Source organism: Barbus barbus (assembly GCF_936440315.1).
Source record: "Barbus barbus genome assembly, chromosome: 35".
In the NCBI taxonomy this organism is placed as follows: Eukaryota; Metazoa; Chordata; class Actinopteri; order Cypriniformes; family Cyprinidae; genus Barbus; species Barbus barbus.
In genome coordinates, this window is record NC_136763.1 from 19,936,530 (window position 1) to 19,948,604 (window position 12,075).

General features: G+C 36.8%; 1 protein-coding gene across 2 annotated transcripts in view; it reads right to left on the reverse strand.

The window, feature by feature from the left end:
* The window catches only part of LOC306855314 (lymphocyte antigen 75-like), a 33,500-nt gene extending 21,929 nt beyond the window's left edge, over positions 1-11,571 (reverse strand). For both annotated transcript variants that reach the window (XM_079393906.1, XM_079393905.1), the window contains exons 1-6: positions 11,361-11,571; positions 8,832-9,200; positions 6,323-6,496; positions 3,406-3,564; positions 1,863-1,979; positions 44-178 (exon numbers count right to left, since the gene is read on the reverse strand). In XM_079393906.1, the coding sequence (XP_079250032.1) occupies positions 44-178; positions 1,863-1,979; positions 3,406-3,564; positions 6,323-6,496; positions 8,832-9,200; positions 11,361-11,460 (1,054 nt within the window). In that variant the 5' untranslated portion in view covers positions 11,461-11,571. The remainder of the gene's footprint in view (positions 1-43; positions 179-1,862; positions 1,980-3,405; positions 3,565-6,322; positions 6,497-8,831; positions 9,201-11,360) is intronic.
* Between the last annotated feature and the right edge of the window lie 504 nt (positions 11,572-12,075).

The following is a 12,075-nucleotide window of genomic DNA, read 5'->3' on the forward strand; positions in this document are numbered from 1 at the left end:
GGGGGAAAAAAAAGGAAAATGGAACAAGAGGGCAGTATCTGACCTGTACTCTCACTGTCCTTGTCATTCTTCATGCAGATGAAGGGAAGCTGGTTTTCACAGGTCTCTGCGCCGAAACGCAGTGGCTCCTTCAGAACTCCACAGTCCTCGTCTGATATCAGGGATCTGATTGAGATGCCTAAACATGCCGTGTGACACAAATGTAACACTTCATGCAAACAGTGCCACAAACAAAACAGTGAATTCATCTGATCCGATAGCATTTTCACTCATTCTTTTTCAGCAACCTCTTTATATTTATTGTTTAATGGACATATGTTATAAACAGGTTTTCAAAAGTATTGTTAGTATAAAACCTAAATTTAACATCCAAAACCTTTTTTATTTCATTAAAACTTATTTTAGTAAACAACCGCAGCTATGATTGTATGTCTACATTCCTAATAGATGGACGCTGCTGTGATTTAGGTTAAAACCACATAAATACTCAGTACTTGGGGGAAGTCATGGCCTATTGGTTAGAGAGTCGGACTCGTAACCCAAAGGTTGCGGGTTTGAGTCTCAGGATCGGCAGGGATTGTAGGTGGGGGGGAGAGAATAACCAGTGCTCTCTCCACCCTCAATACCATGACTGAGGTGCCCTTGAGCAAGGCATCGAACCCCCAACTGCTCCCCGGGCGCCGCAGCATAAATGGCTGCCCACTGCTCCGGATGTGGCACTTTGGATGGGATAAATGCAGAGCACTAATTTGATTTGAGCACTAAGGAAGGCACAACCTGGCACTTGTTGCCTTCAAAGCCATCTTCATCGTTTGGTTTCTGTATAGACCTGCGTTTGCCTCTCTCGTTATTTACATTAAACACGCAAATCGGTGGGCGGGGCTAAATAGGCAGTGATGTAGAAGCAGGCGTTGATCTTCTTCTGCAGAGGCAGTGTTTAGCCACACTATTACATCATAGATTTGTACATTCCATAGGCTGTCGTTTTGGCAGACTGCCTTCAGTAAAAGCTGTTTTTAGACTAACAAGTTAAGTTTTGAGCTCTGAAACTTGACCTCTTATAGTATGTCAAAAGATCAAGGGAATTTTGATTTCACAGTTCATGACCCCTTTAAATATACCACTTTCATGGTGGTTATTTTATTTTATATACATTTCTATTAGATTACATTATTGGAGTAACTTCTCCAACACTGTATGCAAATCATTTGCATAAAAAGTGTTTATAGTCACAGTTCATTGTATTGACAGCACACACATGGGGTGAGGAGAGACAAACCACCCACATCATCACAGATGACCGTCAGTCAGAGACAATGCTGTCATCACAGAGACAGATTCTGCCTGTGTCTACTGCATAAATACACCATTCAAGTCATCAGTTTGTTATTCTAGCAAAACAACTATCCTTGTATGCCCACACACACTGCCACATTAACAGCGACAGAAAGGTCATTGTCAGTGGCTGAAGAGTACTCCTGTACGAAGAGAAGAGAAGAGAAGAGAAGAGAAGAGAAGAGAAGAGAAGAGAAGAGAAGAGAAGAGAAGAGAAGAGAAGAGAAGAGAAGAGAAGAGAAGAGAAGAGAAGAGAAGAGAAGAGAAGAGGTCTTCTTTGATCTGCTAGACCTAAATCACTGTGAATCTGAATAACTGTCATGCCATAAATATAATGTACTGTAGATGTAGGGCACAACAGACAGTGGCACAGCGGGTTGTGAAGGGAAAAACCTTTCAAAAGGAAAATATTATGTCAGAGATTCCACCTCTTCCATACGTTTACCAGATCAACATGTGGTTGAACTATCCCTTTAAAACATAAAAGTAAGAACATTCTTTATAATACATTTTTCAGTTAAAATCACCTGTGTCCCAAGGGGCAAAAGACAAAGCTGATCCATCTGACCACTGCCAACCCTGCATCCAGTCCAGATGGTTCAAGCCAATCCACAGCTTGCTTGGCAAGTCTTTCTGATTTCTAACTGCAGGGGGAAGGAGATAAACAATAAATATTAAATAAAGTAAAAATAAAAACTTAGCTGCGACATCAGCGTGAATTAAAGCTGAAATGTGTAATGTTGCAATCTAACACTCCCACCAGCTGCTATTGGTCGGACAAACAAACAGCCACAGTTATGAACTTATGCCACTGGTTGAGCCAGTGTTGCTATATCAGCCACAGAGCAATGATTGGAAAGTGGTATGAAGTCAGGGAATTTTGAACAAAGCCAACCTACTAATGGCCCACTTAGAGTTGTCAGTCCACATTAAGATGGAATGGGCGAAAGCATATGAAGAATATGGATGGAGATGCATAAAGTAATTTTCCAACTCAAATGTGCATGAGGACAAAATGCAGTTGTAAATAAAGTAATAAATGTCCAGCTGGGGTTGATGCTAATGGATAGGCAAGATCTCTAATGGATATCTACAAACTGAAAATGTGACGACGCAGAGAGAGAATTAGTATTTTAGCAAGAACATATTACATTCAAAAATGACAATAAACTGTTATAAAAAAATATGTCAAATAAATGCATTCAATCAGTAAATAAACTGTCAATTTATCATAAAATATAATAAAAAAAATCATCATGGTCTCCACAAAAATTATTAAGAAAGTTATTAAAAAAACATAAGATATTTATTAGACAGTACAGTCATTTTCGACACTGGTAATATAATGAGGAATGCTTCCTGAGCAGCAAATCAGCATATTAGAATTATTTCTGAAGGATCATGTGACACAGAAGACTGGAGTAAATACAGATTTAAATTATATTTTAAAATATGCGACCTTGGACCACAAAACCAGTAATAAGGGTACATTTTTCCGAAATTTAGATTTATATATCATCTGAAAGCTGAATAAATAAGCTTTCCATTGATGTTAAGATAGGAAAATATTTGGCCGAGATACAACTATCTGAAAATCTGGAATCTGAGGATGCAAAAAAATCTAAATACTGAGAAAATTGCATTTAAAGCTGTACAAATGAAGATCTTAGCAATGTATATTACTAATATAACTAAAATGTTTTGATATATTTATGACAAAATATCTTCATGGAACATGATCTTTACTTAATATCCTAATGATTTTTGGCATAAAAGAAAAATCAATAATTTTGACCCATACAATGTATTTTTAGTTATTGCTACAAATATACCCTTGCTACTTATGACTGGTTTTGTGCTCCAGGATCATATATATTCAAAATATGAATTGTAATAATATTTCAAATATTTTTAAATACTTCTAATAATACTAATAGTTTAATTTTAATAACTTTTGAACAGAACTCTATATATAACAGAATGCTATAGCTGCAGAGCGGAGGTTCAGCTATAGAGATCATAACACAAAAAGATCAAAGCACAAAAGTGAAAATGAGAAATTAGTCTTACAGAACTCAAGCTCTTGAGGGGTAGACACACTGAGCAGATCTCCGCCTTGACTACGACAGGCATCCCGCGCCTCGTGCCAGGTCACCACCGCTGTGGAGACGACCTGATAGCAGCGTCCTTTCACTGGGGCTTCCACCCATAAATTAATGCATCCTTCCACTAAATAAAAGAAAACGGGTAGGAGGTTAGTTACAATTCATTCATTATGCAAACCTTCATCTGTTTGACTCCTGCCCATATGTGATTCTTTCATTCTGTCTCTGACCTTTAAAGAGTTGCAATCTTTTCCATGTTTCTACAGAAAGTATAAGTCAAATTAAAGGAATGTGCAACATAGTTAAACTGGCTTTGCGAGAACAGAACAGTGTAAAAAGGGCAGCTTAAACCAGCATGAGTTCCACTTAAAACCTAGCAGGTTAAGTAGGTCAGTACACTGTTTTAGATTAAATGGTTGACTATAGTGTTCTGGTCAAATGTGACAGACACTATCTGGGGCATAATTTTTCACAGAAAAAGCATTTTTATAAAACCCATATTTCTTACAGTAATATGTGTTACATTTAAATAATTTCTGAATAAAAAGTTTTTGTAGATAAAAAGACAATGTGTGCAGAAAACAAATATTTTATGTATTTATTTATTTAGATAAGAAGAGTTCATACATAAAAAGATGTGTGCAGAAATATAAATTATTTGAAGGGGTCATGAATTGAGAAATCGAATTTTCTTTTTTTTTTTTACAAGTAAGAGGGCATTGCATTTTAAAAACACCCTGTAATTTTCCTAAAATGGTCTTTTATTTTTTATTAATTTTGACAATTTTTTATGTAAAAATGACACTAACATTATAATTGCACCTCAGGAAACATTACGAAATAATGCAGTTCACAACCCCTTTAAGATATTTTTAAACTGAAACTTATTTTATTTATTAATTTCATAATAAAATGTGTTCTTAATAAGCCATAAATAAATAAATAATGTATAAATATGTTATTTTTTTTTTAATTGAAAGTTGTTCATTTATTCATTTCCTAATTTAAAAAGTGTATGCTTAAAATAAATTAATTTGTTTTCGGCATACATTGTTTTTCTTTTAATAAAAATAAATAATTGTAATTGTAAATTAAACAACTTTAATTTTCAATCTGAAAACAATCCCCTATCCCTATATTATATTAATTACAATAATTAGCATTGGTATATACAGGTCCTTTTCAAAAAATTAGCATATTGTGATAAAGTTCATTATTTTCTGTAATGTACTGATAAACATTAGACTTTCATATATTTTAGATTCATTACAACACAACTGAAGTAGTTCAAGCCTTTTATTGTTTTAATATTGATGATTTTGGCATACAGCTCATGAAAACCCAAAATTCCTATCTCAAAAAATTAGCATATCATGAAAAGGTTCTCTAAACGAGCTATTAACCTAATCATCTGAATCAACTAATGAACTCTAAACACCTGCAAAAGATTCCTGAGGCTTTTAAAAACTCCCAGCCTGGTTCATTACTCAAAACCGCAATCATGGGTAAGACTGCCGACCTGACTGCTGTCCAGAAGGCCATCATTGACACCCTCAAGCAAGAGGGTAAGACACAGAAAGAAATTTCTGAACGAATAGGCTGTTCCCAGAGTGCTGTATCAAGGCACCTCAGTGGGAAGTCTGTGGGAAGGAAAAAGTGTGGCAGAAAACGCAGCACAACGAGAAGAGGTGACCGGACCCTGAGGAAGATTGTGGAGAAGGACCGATTCCAGACCTTGGGGGACCTGCGGAAGCAGTGGACTGAGTCTGGAGTAGAAACATCCAGAGCCACCGTGTACAGGCGTGTGCAGGAAATGGGCTACAGGTGCCGCATTCCCCAGGTCAAGCCACTTTTGAACCAGAAACAGCGGCAGAAGCGCCTGACCTGGGCTACAGAGAAGCAGCACTGGACTGTTGCTCAGTGGTCCAAAGTACTTTTTTCGGATGAAAGCAAATTTTGCATGTCATTCGGAAATCAAGGTGCCAGAGTCTGGAGGAAGACTGGGGAGAGGGAAATGCCAAAATGCCTGAAGTCCAGTGTCAAGTACCCACAGTCAGTGATGCTGGTGTTGGTCCACTGTGTTTTATCAAGGGCAGGGTCAATGCAGCTAGCTATCAGGAGATTTTGGAGCACTTCATGCTTCCATCTGCTGAAAAGCTTTATGGAGATGAAGATTTCATTTTTCAGCACGACCTGGCACCTGCTCACAGTGCCAAAACCACTGGTAAATGGTTTACTGACCATGGTATTACTGTGCTCAATTGGCCTGCCAACTCTCCTGACCTGAACCCCATAGAGAATCTGTGGGATATTGTGAAGAGAAAGTTGAGAGACGCAAGACCCAACACTCTGGATGAGCTTAAGGCCGCTATCGAAGCATCCTGGGCCTCCATAACACCTCAGCAGTGCCACAGGCTGATTGCCTCCATGCCACGCCGCATTGAAGCAGTCATTTCTGCAAAAGGATTCCCGACCAAGTATTGAGTGCATAACTGAACATAATTATTTGAAGGTTGACTTTTTTTGTATTAAAAACACTTTTCTTTTATTGGTCGGATGAAATATGCTAATTTTTTGAGATAGGAATTTTGGGTTTTCATGAGCTGTATGCCAAAATCATCAATATTAAAACAATAAAAGGCTTGAACTACTTCAGTTGTGTTGTAATGAATCTAAAATATATGAAAGTCTAATGTTTATCAGTACATTACAGAAAATAATTAACTTTATCACAATATGCTAATTTTTTGAAAAGGACCTGTATATACTAATTAGCATCTTATAGTCAATAGTTTAATTTTGTAAAATGAGTCGCATGTACTTTGTCTTTCTAGCTGCTCTTTGGAAAAACCCAAGTAGCAGTTGAGGGAAGTAAACCTTACCATACTTCAGGCAATTCCCCCACTTCTTCTGGAGATCATAGTTTGCTGTGGTGGAGCACCAGTCCAGTGTCTTGTCTCCGGTGCCAGGCAGACAGCTGTGGTGCCAGGTCCCATTGTAGAGAAAGGGGAACTCACAGGGTGCCCCGTTAGAATTCCCCCCACTTGTGTGCATCCCTGAGAAACAGGGGAACAGGGATTCATACTGTTTGTGGGTTTATATAGCTAAAACTGTCAAAATCTCCCCTCTGACATATCCTCAGAGGAACAAATGACTCAGGGTGAAAACATGGGGTAAATTTAGTTTTGATTTAGTTAGAGTGAAGATGCAGAGATGAATAAAAACATGCCAAAATCTCTCTCATCTCGCCACATAGATCTTCTTTAAATCACCATTCACAACAGATTTTGAAAGGAAGTTGACTGAATGCTCATGTACTACTACTATACAATTCAAGCATACAATGACACGACATGTATATAACAGAACTCTCATGGGACCTGTTTGGCTACATTCACACAGTCAGCGAATAAAAGCCTTGATCTCTGTTTGAAACCTGCAATTAGTTATTTGCGGAATTATCTTCTTCACATGGGTTGTGCATCGGCCAGCTCCTCAGTGCGGATGAATCGAATGTTTTGAGGGGTATGTGTGGCTATCAGTCAACACCAGTGTGGATATTCACTGTACTTCGTAATTACAGATACTATATCTTGGAAGGATGTCCAAAATAAGACGTTTCCCCAGAAAATCTCATCTGAAGTAACATATCTGCCAGTTTTGTTCTGACCAATAAAAAAAAAATACAATAAATTTCACTACCAATGATGAATAAATCTAAAGTTTGCTCAGATCACGTCAAACAGAGCAAATTATTATTATACTTTGTTCTCAAACTGTTAATGTTAACAGCATCAACATTGCGTGACTGTGTATTTAGTGTGCATTGGCGTTATCTGTGGATTTACATTTCTGTATACGGTCTAATCACTAATTGTCAAACCATTTGAATTTCATCTAAATAAATTGTCTTCTTTTAGCCTGTTCTTTTGAACTCGTTTTATTTGAAATACAAATCTTTTGTAAGTTTAAAACTGGAAAATAATCTAATTTCAGTCACTTACATGAGTTTCATTACCATAACTCTATTTATAACAAGCTTAATTGTTCCAGATGCTGTAAGAAGAGGCATCCACAAACGCAATGTAGCCTTCTAGCTGGGACTGCTTTATGTATACAAACATGACATAATGACGCAAAGACGAACAACCCGAACCACTCAAATGATAAAATATTATGACAAGCTTACTATTGTGAATCGAGCCCAGGTAAGGAGATAGTTTTGAACACTGATTGGTTATGCACTTGCTCAGTAATTGATTTTGGATCATTTTTAATGTAAAAAAAGTGACATAATGCAGCTTTAAAAAATAAATAAAGAGTTAGATATACCACAATTCTCAAGTTGGAGCAGTAGGTTTTTTTATGAAAATAAATTCATAGTTTTATTCACCAAGGATGCGTTAAAATGATTGAAAGTGACTAAAACTATGTTTATTATGTTACAAAAGATTTCTATTTCAAATAAACGCTGTTATTTTGTACTTTCCATTCATCAAAATAATCACAAATAAAAAAAAATCACAATTTCCAGAAAAATATTAAGCAGCACAACTGTTTTGAACCTTGATAATAATAATGATAATATAATAATAATAATAACAATAATTTTGAGCTCCAAATCAGCATATTAGAATGATTTTTGAAGGATCATGTGACACTGAAGATTGGAGTACATTATAAATTATATTAAATTTAAATTCAACGGAAAATTAATACTTGGTTAGCAACATACTTTTAAAAACATTTTTAAAAATTCAAACTTTTGTGTATATATAAATACACACGCGTACAGTATATATTTTGAAAATATTGACATGTATATATTTTTATTCTTATAATTTATATTATATATAAATATATTTAATATATACGATTTCTCTCATACATATGTGTGTATTTATATAAACATAATAAATATACACAGTACATACACATATATTATGTAAACAAAAACTTTTATTTTGGATGTGACTAATCATTTGACAACACTATTTATTTTATATACTATAGTCTCACTAATTGCATCAACCTCTTTTTGTAAACATGTTAATTTGTTTCATGTTAAACTGTTTCTTGGAAACTGAAAAAAAGAAAACCTTGTGTGCCCTCAATCCAAGAACTTGTGTAGAGTCAGCCAATCCGATTAGAGCTTGCCAGGACAAAAACATAATTTTGTGAGCAATATCCGCCATCTTTTAGCAGACGCCTTTATCTAAAATGACTTATTATAAGGACTGTAACCCTAGACAACCTTTCTCAAAGGCTCAATGGTTAATGCATCACCTTTCTGGGGTTTGAACCTAAAACCATTCAGCTACCTCCCCAGAGTATGACCCATTAGGCTGCAGCACCTCTAAATAAGCATGTGCAAAAACGACAGCATCATACTTCGATACGGCTGCTGACAGATGTTTTCCGAGCTCCCTCCTCTTTTCCAAGTGTCCTGTCCGTCCCTCTTGGCGGTTACAGAGTCGTTGGTCCCGACGCTGAGTTTCATTTGGTATTCCGTGTAGATGATGTCCTCGTAGCACTTCCACCGCAGAATCTCTGTGGATTCGCAGCTGAACAGGGTCACTATTTTGGAGCGCACCTCCAGACCCAGACACATAGATGACTCCATGTGGAACAGTCTGTGGGCCGAACCCCACTTCCATGACACGGCCGGCACCGACGAACAATCTCCCAACTTCAGGGCTCCATCCTGGACCAGGAGGCACTTCCCACTGCTATTGTGCTGGATAGCAAACGTGTCCTCTCCTGCGTAAATAAAACAGATTGTGTTATTTGACACAATTACATCCTGCATAGGTTGATGACGGCGGAGAGTAATCGACTCAACATGTGCGAAACCAAACAGTGTTTTATGTCTAATTCATATGTGCTTTTGATCACTGCTTTAACTAAATCAACAAAGATAATTAAGATCCAAGCGTCCTTAGATGACCTTCTACTGAGAAGTCTGGGTCACCACGTGAGGAAAGCAAAAGAAAGACGTATCTGCTTGTGTAGATGTGCAGAATGTCTCGAGCAATCTTTGTTTATACAGCAGGGTGTTTATGTTGAATTGACTTGGAGTGCATTTAAATAAACATTGGATTATTATTAACTGGTATTTCTCTCTTGCCAAAGTTAAGTTATTTTCCACATGTCTTATACTGTGTAAAAGTTGTCTCATAATAGTGTCTGTACGCTCCTTTGGACTTTGCTGTTTAGAACAATAGGCAGAAAACAAAGGGCTCTTAATGTCCCGCAGTGCTCTGATGAGGCTGGGCTGTCACTGCAGCCCCCCCCCCCCCCCCCCCCCCCCAAAAAAAACACAACAGCAACATTTCTCTGAAGAACACGACTGAAGTTAGAAGCAATCAAAACCAACAAAAGAGCAACAACATGCAAGTGTTATGACAAGTCTCAGTTAGCCTAAAGCAGTACACGTAGCAAAGTTTGTTTTGTTTTTTAAAGAAAACGAGTAGATAGAATATAGAAAAAAGAAAGCTAGTGTTAGTTTTTCAAGAAAAGCTAGCAGTTAGAGTATCAATATAACATTGATAGAGGGTGAAGTGTGTGTGTGTTTTAAATAAAAATAAGACAGATAGATCAAATAGAATTAGAGTGCTAGAGTTAGAGGCTCAAATAAAGATGGAAGAGATGTGTTTTTAGCCGTTTCTTGAAGATGGCTAAGGACTCAGCTGCTCGGATTGAGTATTAATAAAAATTCTCTCTCTCTGTATATGTGTGTGTATTTTAAAATAAGATTTCAATCTTAAATTATAATGTTTAAAATGTATTAAATTATATTTACATAATACAATTACAGATAGATAAAATAATAATTATTATACTGTAGTTACATAACATTTACGAAATAAACTATAGAAAATGTTATTAAATAATATAAATAAATGCTTGTTAATATATATTTGATTGTAGATATTCATTAAATTATAATACTGTATTAAATTATGTATATCAACTTAATATAATATAGCAAATTCTGAAAATACATGGCAAGCTTGCCAAATCCAGGGCTTGAAGGAGAATAGTTTGAATAGCTATATAAAACGGTTTGATGTAAAAATACTCATTTTATTCCAAAGATTTACTTTATGAGACTATGTACTAAATTGTTTTTAGAATACAGTATACAGTAAACACACACATATTTAGTTTAATATATTATGTTTACATATATATATATATATATATATATATATATATATATATATATATATTATAATTGTATAATTTTTATTATAATAACAAATAATATTTTTATGTATCATAATACATATATAAATAAAAAAGTGTATAAATAATACAGCAAATATTGCAGATGCATTGCATATGTAATAGATATGGATTTGTTTTATCATGTGAAGGCTAATGGACAAAAAAATGGTGTAATGCGAATGGCTGAAAGTCTCTCTCTCTCACACACACACACACACACACACACACACACACAGACATAAATCTCACTGAAATATGAGGAGGTGTTTTGCAGGAGGCGGATAAGAGCCATGATCTACACTGAGGCAATGATGAGGGTTAATATTTCAGTGCCATTATTAAACTGTGTTTATTGATTTCCTAACACTCACCATGATGTCCCTCTAAACAGGCATCATGTGAACCGCACACTTGAACCTGACCAGTCCCACAAACTCACATGTAAACTACTAAAGACCCAGTGCTTTAGAGTCTATTCAGTGTTTCAGAACAGCACGCATACATTATATATTACAACTCAATCAACCTGCTTTCACTCCCTAACTCTCTCCTTCAGACTGACTGGCAGGGCTCGAGCCGAGGCATTTCAGTCTTTTAAAGTTTTACATCAAATGTCAGAATGGTTCGATAATAATTGCATTAATAAGGTTACAGAAGAGCACTATATACAGGAGAGCAAGGCAGACTTACCCTTGATTACAGCTGATACGCAACTTCCTAAACGAACTGCGCTTTCTCCCGAAAGTAGAAATATTATAGTGTAAAACAACAGCTGTGTGCTCCAATCCATGATCAGACATGTAAACAACTTCTCCTGACTGCAGTCATACGTCTGTTCAGACTACATATGCTTGTCCGGGGTTGTGCTGCTCTCACGCTGAAAAGCGCTGATGTTTGCCTCGCGACTCCTGAGAGATTCTGTGTTTCTGTTTCTCGCCAGCTGTGGTTGGTCAGCTGTCAACGACGTCATAGTGGAAAGCCACGCCCTAATGTGCAGTGCGTCTGAGGAGCGTCTCGCTGCAGAACACAAGATCCAGGGGGCGTGGCTGGATCCAGATCTAACTCCTCCCACCTGACATATACCTAAATCTACCCGTGTCCACCCCCTGATGCCTAAACCCACCCATCTCCACCCCCTAGATGTGGATCCAACCACGCCCCCTGGATCTTGTGGCCTGCAGAGAGCTCTACTTGGTGCAAGTATACTGTATATATATCGCTGCAGCCCGCAGATCTCCAAGTGGGAGGGACTTATGCCGCAAGTAGGTTGGGCAGCTCCAAGAGGGAGGGTAGGTTTAGGGTTGGGTTTGGTGTAGGCATATTAACAATGCCCAACCCATTGCGTCTCGTCATACCCTTTGTGTATTTATAACAACATTGGTAATTTTAGCTTGCTGTGTAAACA